The sequence below is a fragment of the Melopsittacus undulatus genome, chromosome 15 (genome assembly GCF_012275295.1).
Source record: "Melopsittacus undulatus isolate bMelUnd1 chromosome 15, bMelUnd1.mat.Z, whole genome shotgun sequence".
Taxonomy (NCBI): Eukaryota; Metazoa; Chordata; class Aves; order Psittaciformes; family Psittaculidae; genus Melopsittacus; species Melopsittacus undulatus.
Window position 1 is genome coordinate 1,498,353 of NC_047541.1, and position 14,539 is coordinate 1,512,891.

A 14,539-nucleotide genomic window follows, 5' to 3' on the forward strand; every position below is an offset into this window, starting at 1 on the left:
TCAAGAAGGATGGTCAGGAGAGTCACAGTTTAGTTGCATAAACAACCCAGGCAAAAGGGGATGTGAATGAGCAAAGGCAACAGAACAGAAGTGGAGAATGGAACCGGGGTAGGGAAAATCCACAGCCAGCCATTGCTCTGCTCAAGGAGCAGCCTCAGTGGAAGGTTCCCAGCCTGTGCAAGGGGAGAGCTCTTTGCTCTTCACTACTTCTCAAAGCAAAGCAGAAGCTGTTTTGCATAAGGCATCTAAGCCAGACTAGGGAAAGGTCAGCGAGATAGAACAGGCCAAACTACGATGCTGACCGCACAAGATCCATCCTTCCAGAAGGCAGGTGCTGGAACAAGCACACTGCTGAGCTCAAATGAATGCTGGCAGATAAGGGCAGAAAAATGCTTCAGGAGGAAGTATTTTCATAATCACACATTTGCAACACAGCCCTTTTTTTGCAGCATTATCTTTCTGCCTTCCTCTTAACTCTCAAAATGAACAAAAATATGTATATTCAAGGGGTGGGGAAGCCAAGGGCAGAGCTGAAACACAGCTGAGTCAACAACATGTGTCTACGAGCTGGTGGGTAACACTGAGGATTCCTGCATGGTTATCAGTGCTTTCGAAGTCATCATTGCACACAGAACAGGTGACACAAGCACAGCGAACATCCTACACAGCACTATGGGTACAAATAGGCAATGCTGGAGGGTCCTGGCTGCCCTAATCCTAGAGCCACATGTTGGACCCTGGAGTCCTGACCCCTTTCCCTCACTTGGACACGCTTCCTATAACCAACCAGCAGCATCTTCTTGCAGCAAATAACACAGGGTGCATAGAACATTGATCCTACCCCTTTGGTCCGGCATGTTCACCCTAACTTAAAGATGTCAGCAGGTCTTCTACACTATTATCGAGCTGTAACATACCATATTTAGTAAGATTAGGTTACAAGTCGAGGCCGGATGGTGTAAACTGGCAGTTCTGCTGTCCTCAGTCAGATTTGCTGTCACTAACATCAGGCAGCTTTGAGACACAGTTTATAACCCACAGAGCAAAAGGAAGTCAGCTTCTTTGGCCAAATTAGCAACAGAAGAATACAACTGGTTGTATTCTAGCACTTCTTGAAAGCCATACTGCCCTTCATCCCTTAAGTAGGAAGCTCTGAAATTGCCTATTCATGGGGAATTGCCTCCTGACACCCAACTGAGGCCATGACTCCTGCCCCATGACCCTAATGTTTCTATCCTTTTCTGCCTCCTTCATTCATAAGTTGTGCTAAATATTTATGCCATTTGGATTCTGGGTGAATTCCATTTTGGCAGTCTCTAGTGTTCCAAAGCTGAGCTGAGCCACAGCTGCGTTTCAATGCTGATGCCAAGCCTCTGGAAAACACTATTCCATAGCTACAAGTTAAACAGCACTGAGCAGGTTTGTTCTGCAACTGGAAAACTTGCTGAGCAGAAGACTTGGGTCTTCTCAGCTGGAGTGAAAAGGGATTTATGGGCATAATAAAGGGAAATAAGCAAAAGAGCCCTTTCAGTGTAGGGAGCTAGCAACTGACTGCAGGTTATTGTAACCTGAGAGAAATCAGGTTTGTGCCCTCTGGTGGCAGCTGATTCTTTCCTGTCCTCAGTTTTACTGCAATGTTTGCACTTGACCCAAACATGCGAATTTCATGCTGAGCAAAGAGGTCATTAAACGCCAATAGTCGGAGCTTCACCACCCAGAAGTACACCAGGGCCAAGCAGGGAAAGCCCAGAAGTCTCTATCTCATCTTTTGAACATGCTGCATGACTTTGCCCCTTGACAGCACATCTGAAAGCCCCAGGGCTGAGAGAATCAATCCTGCAAAGCATGTCCCACAGGTTCCTAAACACATCCTTCCCCAGCAAGGACCCAGGTTCCAGCAGTGGATGTGACTACAGCCATATAACCAGCATCACTGAAACACTCTTCTTTTTGCTCTCTCTCCAGACAAAAAGCACTGGCATCGACAGGAGGAAGAAGTGTACAAGCAGCTTGCGACTGGTTGGTATGAAGTAGTAAATGTTATAGAGAGTCAAAGGAATTAGTGAATTTTATGTTTAGGGTTTCAGCCATAAGAATGTGGAATGTTTAAACAGGGGCACTAGAGAAAGGAGGGAGACATTAAGTGTTATAAATAAGCAGTCCAGAAACAAGCCTTGTTTGAGAGTGTGATCTCGAGTAATAGCAAGAAGAATGAGGGAAAGGAACCACTACTCTCTGTACCCTAGCACCTAAATAGGAAAGTGAGAGCTGCCTTTTCAAAGATGTTGAGCAATTTCTAGTGCTCTCTTCCCTGTGTTTTAGACACCGAAAGGCAGAAGCAGTGACCCAGGTTAGATCTTCAGAGCCTCAGTCTGAAAGTAAAAACCTATTTTCTGTATTACTTAGCAGTGGTAATAGGCTGCAAGTGAGACAGTGCACCTCTCTGCCTGACCTGCTGGAGCTGATTTATCCCATAAGGGGAGAACAGATGGAATTGAGGACATGGGAAGCTGGTTTTGCTGGAGGGAAAACAGAGTCTTTATCTCTCAATCTAACACTTTTCTCCCTCTCAGGCTGTTTTCCCATGTGGGTGACCCATTCCTCGATGACACCCTGCCTCGGGAGTACGTCCTCTACCTGCGCCCCACCGGGCCCCTGGCTCAGAAGCTGTCTGAGTTCTGGCAGCAGTCAAAGCAGATCTGTGGGAAGAACAAAGCTCACAACATTTTCCCACATATCACCCTTTGCCAGTTCTTTATGGTAAAGCACAGCTCCTCTTTCCGTTGCCTTTATGCATGCATTCATGAGCAGCCCTTGCCAGGCTCAGGCTGCATTCAGTCACTGCAGAAGGGTTTGTGCTTGGGAGCTGGGGGGTTGTTCCCAGAGCTGATGATGCCTGGGCTTGTTGGGGAGGTAATTGGCTTTTAAAAGGGTTGTTTTCTGGGAAGAGCAGCAGCAGAAGAGAAGATTTTCATCATCTCCAGTCATCACTAATGTGAAAGTAGATGGGGTGAGGTTAGGGAAGGTATTTGGGGATAGCTGATCCTGCTTTGATTACATGGGAGAGGCAGAGGATTTCTAAACATGCCTTTTTCTATGACCCTATGGTTTTCCCTCACTGCATTATAGCAGGGGTAGACCATCCAAGTCCTTCCCCTCCCCTGAGTGCACTACAGAGCTTGTCCTGCTTCCTTTGGCAGTGTGAGGACAGCAAGGTCGATGCTCTCACTGAAGCTCTGCAGGCCACCGTGATGCGATGGAAATGCAAATTCCCTGCCCCTCTGCCTCTGGAGCTCTATACATCCTCAAACTTCATCGGGCTTTTTGTCAAGGAAGAAAGTGCAGAGGTGCTCAAGAAGTTTGCTGCAGACTTTGCTGCAGAGGCTGCTTCTAAAGCAGGTGAGTGACTATGTGGTGGCAACAAAGAGCTCACTCTCAGGATCAAGGATTGGGCATTTTCAGTCTGATGGTGGGAAGAAACAAAGCTCCTAAAGCTGATCTGATATATGCAAGTGGCCTGAAGGCTGAGCCCCAGAGGAACACCCCCCTGGTGCTTTGGGTTTCAGTGCTTTTTCAGTTGAAAGATCACCTCACACTTGGTCTCAAGTGTTATCTCCTGAAAGGGAAGCTGACATTTGGTGGTTCCTTAACCTTTCAGATAGATGCTTTGTCTGCAAGGCTGAGCATTTCCTGCGCCGCTCAAGCCTCTGCCACAGAACTTTCCTCAGCTATGTAAAGGCTCTGTTTGTTCACTGCTTTTCTGAGGTGTAAAGGGAAGACCCCAGTGGCCCTTTTCAAATCCCAGTAGTAACAACTCTGGCTCCATCGCCTCATCCTCTACTATTCCTAGAGGGGGGAACCCATCAGGAGCTGGGAGGATGGAAATAACCAGAGCATCCTGTGTTCTAATGGCCTCCACTGCTGAACAGGCTCTCTGGAAGTCCACAGATTACCTCTAGACTTGGAAGTCACAACTGTATTGAAGCACTGTAATAGCTCCCTGACTAATCCTCCCACCTTCCATCACTATAGTGTTCAGCCTGGACTAGTCACAACACAAGCAGTTTAGTCCTTCATTACCACAGGCTTATTCTGGCGTTTAAATGCATCAACATATGCCAACTTCCAAGTCCCTTCCATGCTCGACAGGCAGCCCATAACACCATGCAAACATCTGCAGGTCCCTGCCTCTGGTTCAGAGGAAGAGAAACAGACATGTCATAGGTTCACCACACATCTGAAATACTTTCACCTGACAGTGACCTAGAAGTTATTTTCCCTTTAGAAGAGGGAGAAAAGAGCTGGTTCCTTACAAATGCACATTTGGAAAAGCAGCAACAGGCACAGAGACATCAGGCAGCAACAAAGACTGCTGCAGCCACATGAGCATGGTACAAGTGTTCCCATCCAAACCAGCACAGTCAAAAGGGGTAGTTCTTTCCACAACGACACTGACCCAGGAGAAGGAAGCCTCAGTGGCTTCCATCATGTGTCTGCCCCTGCAATTGCTCCAATTCAGACCAAATTGGCTCTTTCATAGGGGAAGCCGATTGCTGCATTGCAGTCCACAGCTTGGTCAGGTTATCACATTAAAGTCTCCAGAGCTTTTTCAAAGATCCAGAGCATATTTTTTCCCTCTGATCAAAATAAAAGAGATGGATGAGCTCACCCAGCTACCCCTGGCTGGCACTTGGAGCCAAGCCTCTGAATAGCTGCAATTTTGACTGAATAATCACTCAAATTTAATAGCAATTTTTGGTTGAATAAGCAAGAATTAATTACATGCAAATAATGCATGCCATGATTTCCACACTGACTGGAGGAGTGCCAGTGTTTCACGTCCTTTCACCTTTTTGCTTTCTAGAATCTTTTCCTAATACAGGCTCTTTTTCTGCAGGATCATTATCATATCAATGTCTGTTTCCACAGTTCTGGAATACCTCACCCTCAGTGGGTAAACTGGCAATCCAGTTAACATCTAGGGAAAAGATGTAATCAACTTGCAACTGTAAATCCCATGGATTTATAATTGTAGCTGTAGAACAAAAGGAGGGGGAGTAAAAACCTGGCTTCTTCTGGGAAGGTGCTAATGACAAAGGTGACACCTTTCCTTGGAAAAGTGTCTTTCTTGGCAGAACCCCCCTCCCTGGGTCAGAATGGCAATAACTGTTACCACACCATCCAAGCCTTTGCTTTCTGAATGCAAATGACAGGTAGGCAACGACGCCTCTTCTACCACCCAGATGTGAATCAGACCTGAATCAGCCCCCAAATGTCTCACAATGTGATCCAAGGTGCATCAGGTCTGACTTCCCCAAAGCCTTTTCAGCAGCAGCCCTAAATTTGCTCCACTTGAGCTGTCTTTTAATAGTTGGGCTCCCAGCCCCTGTTCAGAGGCGATAGACACCCTTACACCTTCCAACAGCTGCTAATCTCCACAGCCCTTGTTAACCAGCATCTCCCTGTTGCAGATGTCCATGTGGAGCCCCACAAGAAGCAGCTCCATGTGACACTGGCCTATCACTTCCAGACCAGCCACCTGCCTACGCTGGAGAAGCTAGCTCAGAACATTGACGTCAAGCTGGGTTGTGACTGGGTCGCCGCGATATTCTCTCGAGACATACGCTTTGTTAACCACGAGGTAAATCAATGGGGCTCGTTTCAGTCCCCACAAAAGCACCCAGCAGACCTGTGCAGCTAAAGAGGGCTCACAAGCTGCAGGCTGAATGAGCATCCCCATGTACAAATACCCAATGCAGACTAGATAGGCATTAAGGAGTTGCCTGTCCCACAAGGACACCCAGAATATAGAACTCCCACATCCTACCAGTCATCTTAGACCATCTTGCCTTTTCTTTTGCTGTTTATTCATACTGTCTAGACTTGCTGTTTCACCCACCGCCTTTCTTGCTTCTTGCAGGAGCAATGTCCTGCTGGATTCATTAATTCTAACAATGACTGTCCTGTTAAGCTCAGTGTAAGCTGGTCTGATCTCTCAAGAATCAGGCTGGTGTGTTAAACTGACCACTACCCATTTCTCCTGTACAGACTTGACATTATCACTAATCACAGCATTTAGTTTCATCATGTTTATGGCCTGCATACTTCAATTACTCTGATGTATTCTGTAACTGCAGTATCCAAGTGTCTTAATATAGTTTTCTTAATAATGTTTTCCAACAAAATAAACATTATTGCCATTTCATAAACTGGGATCTTGGGCATAGAGAAACCACACAGGAGATTCACCTCCCATTCCTGTGAATATCCCCAAGTTAGACCTTTAAGTCTGAGGCTCCCTTTGCACTGAGGCTCTATGCAGAGAAACAAGCACCTCCAGAAAGTGAATCATCTGACCCATCTAAGATGTCTATCTCAGGATGAGATGAATCAGCTTCTGGAGGAGGGAACGTCCAGAAGGTGCCTGCTGAGGCTCAGGCAGATAACCAGACTCTAAAGGTTGAGGTGATTATCCCACCAAAGCACATTGTCCACAATCAGACACACAAACAGATGCCAAAGCTTCTGGAGAGCTGAAGTCTTTCATGCACAGTGTTCTGGCCCAGCCTATGCTCCCCATGCCTGACAGCCTCCTTTCCTATCCAAAGTGTCATCTTGTCCTTTAGAAGGTGCAAGTAGTCAACACTATCACTAATTGCAAAGGGAGCTGCTGATGAAAACCAGCTCATGTCTTTGCATATCTAGCTTCAGGCAGCCATGTGTGAAAGCTCTGGCCTTGTGCTATCAGGTGACAGTGACTAGTTTCCATCCTCCTTTGAAAAATGCCACAAATAGTGTAGAGGAGGACTGGTGAGCAAATGGGCTGACACCATTAGATCAGAGGCACTCAGCACATATGGGTTTTCTTGGAGTGAGGCTGTTGCAGAAGTTAGGCTTGGCCAGAGACAACGTAATGCATTACAGGGAGAGCTCTTCACACCTTGCTAAGGTTAAACATCCAGTCTAGGAGTGTTCCTGCCCCGTACAGCTAAAGGTTCTCTTCCATTACCATCCTTTCATTCATTTCTGTTTCTCCCCCAGACTCTGCAAGTGATCTATCCTTACACCCCCCAAAACGATGACGAACTGGAGCTGGTTCCAGGGGATTTCATTTTCATGTCCCCAGTGGAACAAACCAGTACAAGTGAGGGCTGGATTTATGGCATCTCCCTTGCAACTGGCTGCTCTGGGCTACTGCCTGAGAACTACATCACGAAGGCGGATGAATGTGGGACCTGGGTGTTTCATGGGTAGGTAAAGCTGCTCAGTCCTGTTTCCATTGCTGCCAAAAGGAAATCACAGCAGCTGTGATTTCACCTGGGTAAGTGAAGATGCTGAAGAGGTCACTTGGGGGAAACAAACTGGCACGCAAAGCCCCATCTCATAAGCAAAGGAAGAGCAGATGCTATCCCTGTGCATGGGATTAGAGGACAATGTGATTTATTTAGCTAAGATATTACAGCAACTCATGGGATCACTGCTGCTGGTTAGCAGATGGCCGTGGTAGAGCCACTGCCTTATAGACACCTCTGTGGTGGGACTAGGATCAGGAAGGCTTAGATCTGAGCATTAAATTGAGAAGCAAGATCTCCTATGTATAATTCCCTGGGAGAAAAGGACTTGGGGTCAACAATGTTTCTTAAGATACTTAGAAAGATTAGAGAAGCCTGCCATTGGCTGCAGTGAGAATGCAAACCTCACCTTTTGAGTAAGGAAAGGCCTCCAATAGCCAGGGCATAAAGAAATTAAAATCAAGATGTATAAATAAAGTAAATCAGAGTATTTGTGTGAAGACAGGAGTTGATCGAGACCCTCCTTATGAAATCCAGCAAGAGCATCCTTTCTTCCCCTATCATTTGCCATCCAGATTGGTCATAGGACCACATATACTGCAGCAGCCTGCTCTAGTGCATTGTTTCTCACAGTGCCTGGGACAGTTTTGAGGCCTAGGGATTAGCATGGGAAAGAATTACTATTGCAACAGCAACTACAAGGAAAGCCAAATGTTTTGTAACTCCAACACCTCTGCCTCCAGACAGCCACAGAAAGGAAATGCCCCTTCCCTGATTAACTGCTAAAGCCTATAAATCACCAACTGGAACATGCAATATGGAGCATTTATCAAAAACATTATTACGTACCCGGAAACAGCCTCATTTTACACAATGACTTCCTGCAGGGAACACTAGATTATGGAATGTCATGTAGTCAAAACAATATAGCAAGCTAAGGAGAACCTAAGCAATGCTGCTCTCTAGACCATGATAGTCACAATAGGATCCTTGTGGTAAGAGAAGAATGGCACATAGCATGAAAGTAAGCATGGCAGTACTCACCAGGACTGCAGAACCACCTTGCTGCAGGAGATATACCCAACTCATAGTGTTGGGACTGAAGGTGCTGTCTGTAAGTGATGCTGTGATCCCAGGGGCCGGTTTGTGCTGCCTCTGTGCACGCAAACATGTCCCATTTCCTCCCTGCAGAGGATGAAACAGAGAGAAATAACAGCCATGGAGCTTTCCCTCCTAATCATAGAGACTGCTTTCTTGCAAGTGAAAATCATGCATTACTGAGACCATCACAAAACCCCAGCTCACTCTGGGCTGCAGCACCTTGCCTGTACCGTGCATCTTGATCTGAGGATACAAAATCCCTACACAGAAAACTTAGCTGGTTCTGCATGTTTCACCATGGAAAGGTTGCCCTGTTGCACTGCTCGAGTGAGGCAAAAGCTGAACCGTGGCCTTTGCAGGACGTGGCTTTATGACCAACTATTGCTTCAAGAGCTCTGCCAGGCACACAGACCTTCTGGCCAGCACTGTACAAACATACAACAAGAAGGGCAGTACCTCAGCTGCAGAACAACAGGCTGCCACACCAAGACAAGCTTGATTTAACAGGGCAGAAGAGGCTTTGCCTTCAAGGCAGTTACTGCCCATGAAACCAGGTTGTGTCTTGAGAGACTTCAGGTCTGAACCCTTTCTGTGTTGACTAAAAATAGGAATGATATCACTTCAATTCTGCAGACCCCAAGGATTTTCTATACACCTAAATTACAGTTCTTTGCTAGCATAAGTGGCACATCCCTGCATGATTTCTTCTCATGCCAAGGGCTGGACCTGCTAGTAACAGAGAGGAGAAACACTTGATCTCTGATCAGTGCTATAGGTTGGAAACCTGTATCTTCACCTGACCAAATAAGCTGGCACCTCAGTCTCATCCTCACCTCCTAATTCCACCAGATAAGGGACCACAAACAGTGTAGTATCTTTTTTTCCTTCCTTAAACTGGTTCAAATGATATGATGCCACAGAAAATCAGTTCTTAACAAAAATGCAGATGACCCATTTTTGTTCCACTGGTGTTATTTTAACAGCGATGAAAACCCTATGAGATTTCATCCTAACTAGGTGCTAGTCAGGAAGCAACTTGTGACATATTTAAGGCACTGAAACTATTTCTGTCAGAGCAAATGACCATATACATTCTTCTTCCTTTCTTTCTTCCTTTCTTTCTTTCTTTCTTCCTTTCTTTCTTCCCTTTCCTTTCTTTCTCTTCATGTGTGTATATCATCTAGCAAGGTGCCCTCTAGGCAGCACTAACGTACAAGTAATAATGTAGTAACATGACTACAGTAATGATCAGCAGTTCCTGAAGACTACAGATATGTACTTAGTGCAGCCTCAGGACTTGCAGTCCAGAGCATTCCCAAAGCCAACATCTTCCTATCTTTGGCAGGTCCTACTCAATTCTGAATACTACATCTTCCCCATCCCTCCAAGCCTTCACTGATGGAGCTCTGGAAAGAAGACAGCAGGAAGATCAAGGACCTGGGGACACGGGGCCACTCACTATCATCTGCCAGAATGTGCAGGTAGGGACCCACATACACACATAGATCACACACAGCTTTAGGGACAAGTTTCCAGCAACTGGATTTTCCCCAGCATGGTCTCCTTTCATTGCCTGAATCAGGAGGTACAAGTTAAAGTTCTCTACAAGCTTTTGGATAACACCATAACCACAGAAGACATCAGTGTCCCCAAACCTGCTTTTAGCATGGGGCAGCAGGGCCCCATCCTCTGCTCACTGCAGCAGTTTTATACCAGCCTCAATTTACCAACTGAAGAGTTTCCTGTGCATTTGCACTAAGGTAAAGCAAAAGGTGCCTGGTTTGGACTCCTGTTAATAAATCAGAGCTCAGAAAACCCCTTGCACCTTGATGAAGGTCAAGCATCCTGTCATTTTTCTTCCAGCCCCTGAGAATAACCAGCCAGCCAGGGCCTCAGAAACGCTGCCTGTTTGTCTGCAGACATGGGGAAAGGATGGATGTCGTCTTTGGGAAGTACTGGCTGTCACAGTGCTTTGATGCCAAAGGTGAGCTGGCTCTCATGGGTCTCTCAAGCTCTAGGCTTAGATGAAGGAAGGAGCATGGTGGAAGGTTTACAATAAAGTAACATCATCAGAGAGTGTTTTCATTTGGAAGTGAAGTAATGATGTTTGTAGTCAGTACCCAGTGCAAACATTTCCTACCAGCAGGGAAACGTTTGGCACAGCTGGCTCTCAGTCCCGAGTGAGAGTTACAGCACCACACGTACAGGTCAGGGTGTCTCTGGGGCATAAAGTGGAGTTTGCAACCCAGTTATATGCTTGAGTTTCAGACTGCAGTTAACAGAGTGTAACTTCAGGCTCTGTTGGCATTAGAGCTGATGGGAAAGTTGTCAAAGTCTTTTTATTTATTCTATTTTTGATGGAAAAAAGGATGATTTAGAGCTATCCTCTTTCTAAATTATGCTTGAAGAGCTCTGATGTTTTAGCCTCCTGTGCAAGTGTAACATTTGAGGTTTCTTTTGTTGTGGGATAGAGATCATTCTCCTTCGGGGAAATCTAAAGATAACTTTACAACCACTAGCCAAGCTCTCTGCTTGACTTTGAACTGATCCAGCTGCTTAACTGCACTTTGTCAGATTCCTGGTAGCTTTACATGGGAAAACCTGCTCCATAGCCAGGTCTAGGCAGCACCTATGAGGTGCAGATGTTGTGGTAAGAGTAGAAACAGGCGTGATGCTCTCTGCCTCTCTCTGATCAAGTTAATTCCAGCAACCGCCTCTAATGTTTCCTGCACAGGAAGGTACATGCGCAGTAACCTGAACATGCCCCACAGCTTACCTCAAAGGAGCGGTGGGTTCAGGGACTATGAGAAGGATGCACCCATCACCGTGCTGGGCTGTACACAGGCAAGGCTTGTTGGTAAGTGGTCCTCAGCAGACAAAAGCATCCACAGAACAGAGACAGTGCAAGGCAGCAATAAAGTGAATACCCTGTGCTAATGGGGTTTAGATGTGTCAAGAACCTTTGCTATTTTCCTTCACCTTCCCCAGCAAGCCCCTTCTTTCATTAAAGGGAACTTTGTCTCCTTCAGCTGAAGCAAAAACTAAGCACAAAATCTGGGACAGGGTATGAAATCAGAGCCATCAGCAGTGCAGTTGCAGAGCACTTGCTACCACCCTGTAAACGTGCCACAGTGGAAGATGCTGTTATTGCCAATGCTGGTGAGAAATGCAGCAGTATGATGGTCACCTCATGCAAAAGATGCTTCTTCCTTGACTTTGAAAAGCCTGAATTCTGACCTGCAGTTTGCTACACCAGTACACTTTTATCAGCCTGGCTTTATGATTGTATGGCAAAAACACAGTCTGAATTATTTCCACTGTTCTCCCACCTCACCATCCTTGTCCCTGATTTCTGAGCCTGTTGGTCTGAGTACAGATAAAAAAGCATTTGGTAGTCAAAGAGCACATACTGAGCATTGTGATTAAAGGAGACATGAACTTCACTGAGCAGTACTTAGCATCTTCTCAGATTCAAATCCTTTACAGTACTTGGTGTTGGTCACATTGAAACTAGGGCAGCTAAAATTATACTTGCTTTTTAAACAGAAATAAATCAGTGTACAACAGCAGGATGCTCAGACTCCCGGCCACATGGCATCAGGGTTCGCAGCCTGCACATAACAGAAGGCAGATCTGGGAGCAATCACAGCACACTTTGCTGGTATAAATGGGTCTGAGTACGTAACTGCATACGTGATCCAGGCAGCACCGACCTGCATGCCAGCCATCTGCAGGCAGCCGCTGCCGTGGCACAGACTCGACCTTGAGGGTTGCTGGAGCTGTAATTCCTCTGATGACTAAAGCAAATGAGCAGCTTCCCCATAAGGGAGGGCTGTTAGAGGTGCCTCTCCTCCTAAATTGCCCCACTTCTCTCAAGAGATTTATGGATTGGTTTGACATGGTTACAGCCATCGTTAAACAGATGAAGCCAAGGTTAACAACCCCTTCTTGCTCCCACTTCTTTGTCCTGCCTCTTCTAATATAATAAAACTATAACTCCTTCTTACTACAAGTCTGTGCAATGTTGAACAGGTTCCTGTTCTCATTTGGTTCCCTTAGTCATTGCAGGAATATTAATAACCCCAGTAGTGGAGTTGATTTTTATCTCATTTTCAGTGATCTTCCACCTGTGTAATGAAATGGTAATTTATACTAGCGAAGAATCGAGCCAATTGAATCAAGTTGGGTTTGAGTTAATTTGAATCATTCTGATTTACAGCTTATAAATGAAACGAAATTAAATTCAAGCTCTTCAGTTTCTCACCACACCATTTTCTTCTTGGCTAAATGCAAGAGAAGCAGAAACTGTGCAAGAGCTGCTGTGATTTCTTTGCATACTGGTTATGACACACATAGGAAAATGAATCCTGGTTCCACAGCTGTGCACATCACAGTGCCCTACACTGAAATAAAACGTGATGGGTACACATATTTCCCAAAACACAAGCAGTGCAGCTGGGAAGCTGTGGCACATACCCTGTGTGCTGCTGTTACAATGCCATTTGTCTGGTTTTATTTATGGGTGTCGCAACTTGCTTGCAGGTGAAGCCTTGCTAGAAACTAATACCATTGTAGACTACATCTACAGCTCCCCATCCTTACGGTGTGTACAGACAGCACACAATATCCTGAAAGGTAAGAACCCAATGAGCAGGAAAGGCTACGTTCTCCTCACTTTCTATGGAAAACAATGCCAAATATAAAAGGGAGCCTGGCAAGAGATACCAAGGTCAATAATAACTTAGGGTGAGGATTATTTCCAAGGGAGTATAGTTTAAAATAGAGCAACACTGCCCATAAGGAACCCTTTTCTAACTGCATGATGTGATAAGTGCTTAAGCCAGTGGTCAGGGTTGGGTTTATTGTGCCCTTGCCTGCTCAGGCTCCTGAAGGGGCTCATTGCTTCATGCTCTCACAATTGCTACCTCTAAAAACTTGCTACCCACAGTAATTTACTGTAGAAACTAGGAAGGGAAATAGTGTTTCCCTAAGAGATGCCCTGGCACTGGAAATGATTGAAAACCAGCTCCAAAATACAGTCAATATATCGCATGTAGCTGCAGGCCATAGCTTTAAACTCCCTGGCATATCATATGCCAAGTACTTCTATTAAATACTTTATCTTTCACATGAACTATTAATCAACTGACTACATAAGAAAAGAAATTAATTTACAATCAGACTGGAGTATTAAAGGTGCAAAATCCTGCTGCTTTCATTGACACCTGGTCTCCTTTCTCCCTTTTCCAGGTATGCAACAAGAGAACAACCTGAAAATCCGAATAGAGCCAGGCTTGTTTGAATGGACCAAGTGGGTCTCTGGGAACACGCTACCTGCCTGGATACCCCCTGTGGATTTAGCTGCAGCTACTCTAAGCGTTGATACAACCTACAGGTAGCAGAAAGGGGGGTGAGAGGGTCTTGCATTGCTTTTGGCCTTTGTATTTTAAGTGCTCTGCTGAGATTTTGAACTGAAGCAGTGACTGGAAGAGCTGCTGAGGCTCCTAGAATAAAGTTTTTTGAGAATAAGCAGTTGAAACATTAAGAAAAAAAAGGGAAAATGTAAAGAAAATAAAAATACAGTTTTTTTTATGACTAATTATAGCATAAACCACTTGCATTGTGTCTGCAGCTGAAATTCCAATGCTAAGAGGGTATCTAAATAGAAGTCCCTACACTGTATTTATCCCTGAAAGGGTATCATGTGGCTAACACTCAGCAGAGCAGCTGGACCACAGGAGGCTCTGCTTCAGTAAACACATGCCTTCTGGGAAGCCCATCATGAATATTCTCAGCACAAGAAAAGAGCCAGCTCTTCTGTGGCCACTGCTTAGGTGGGGACTGGGAGACAGCCCAGTCCCTTGCTCCTCTCAGCAAGGGTAATTCCTGCAGATCAATGTCAGATCACTGGATGGAGAGAAAAGCTAGGCCTTTTCCTTCCACCACAGCAGGAAAACACAGCCTTCTGCTTCCTATCCCTTGTTTCTCTGTGCACATCACCTATTCCAGCTGGTACAATTGCCAGGCAATTCACTGAACCTCCTGGCCTGGGAGGAGGCTGTCTAATTCCAGGCATTTCCCAGCAATGCAGCTTTCCAGATGGCCAAAGCAGCAGTTTGCCTCTGCCCTTCACCATCAAAGCATAA

At 45.6% G+C, this 14,539-nt stretch overlaps 1 protein-coding gene across 1 annotated transcript in view; it reads left to right on the forward strand.

Annotated features, from left to right (window-relative positions):
- UBASH3B (ubiquitin associated and SH3 domain containing B) overlaps positions 1 to 14,539 on the forward strand; it is a 61,363-nt gene that overhangs the window by 39,599 nt on the left and 7,225 nt on the right. Inside the window, exons 2-11 of the mRNA XM_005142762.3 lie at positions 1,966 to 2,019; positions 2,574 to 2,760; positions 3,201 to 3,399; positions 5,472 to 5,641; positions 7,042 to 7,250; positions 9,739 to 9,874; positions 10,257 to 10,377; positions 11,128 to 11,250; positions 12,936 to 13,028; positions 13,644 to 13,788. Coding sequence (XP_005142819.2) covers positions 1,966 to 2,019; positions 2,574 to 2,760; positions 3,201 to 3,399; positions 5,472 to 5,641; positions 7,042 to 7,250; positions 9,739 to 9,874; positions 10,257 to 10,377; positions 11,128 to 11,250; positions 12,936 to 13,028; positions 13,644 to 13,788 — 1,437 coding nt within the window. The remainder of the gene's footprint in view (positions 1 to 1,965; positions 2,020 to 2,573; positions 2,761 to 3,200; positions 3,400 to 5,471; positions 5,642 to 7,041; positions 7,251 to 9,738; positions 9,875 to 10,256; positions 10,378 to 11,127; positions 11,251 to 12,935; positions 13,029 to 13,643; positions 13,789 to 14,539) is intronic.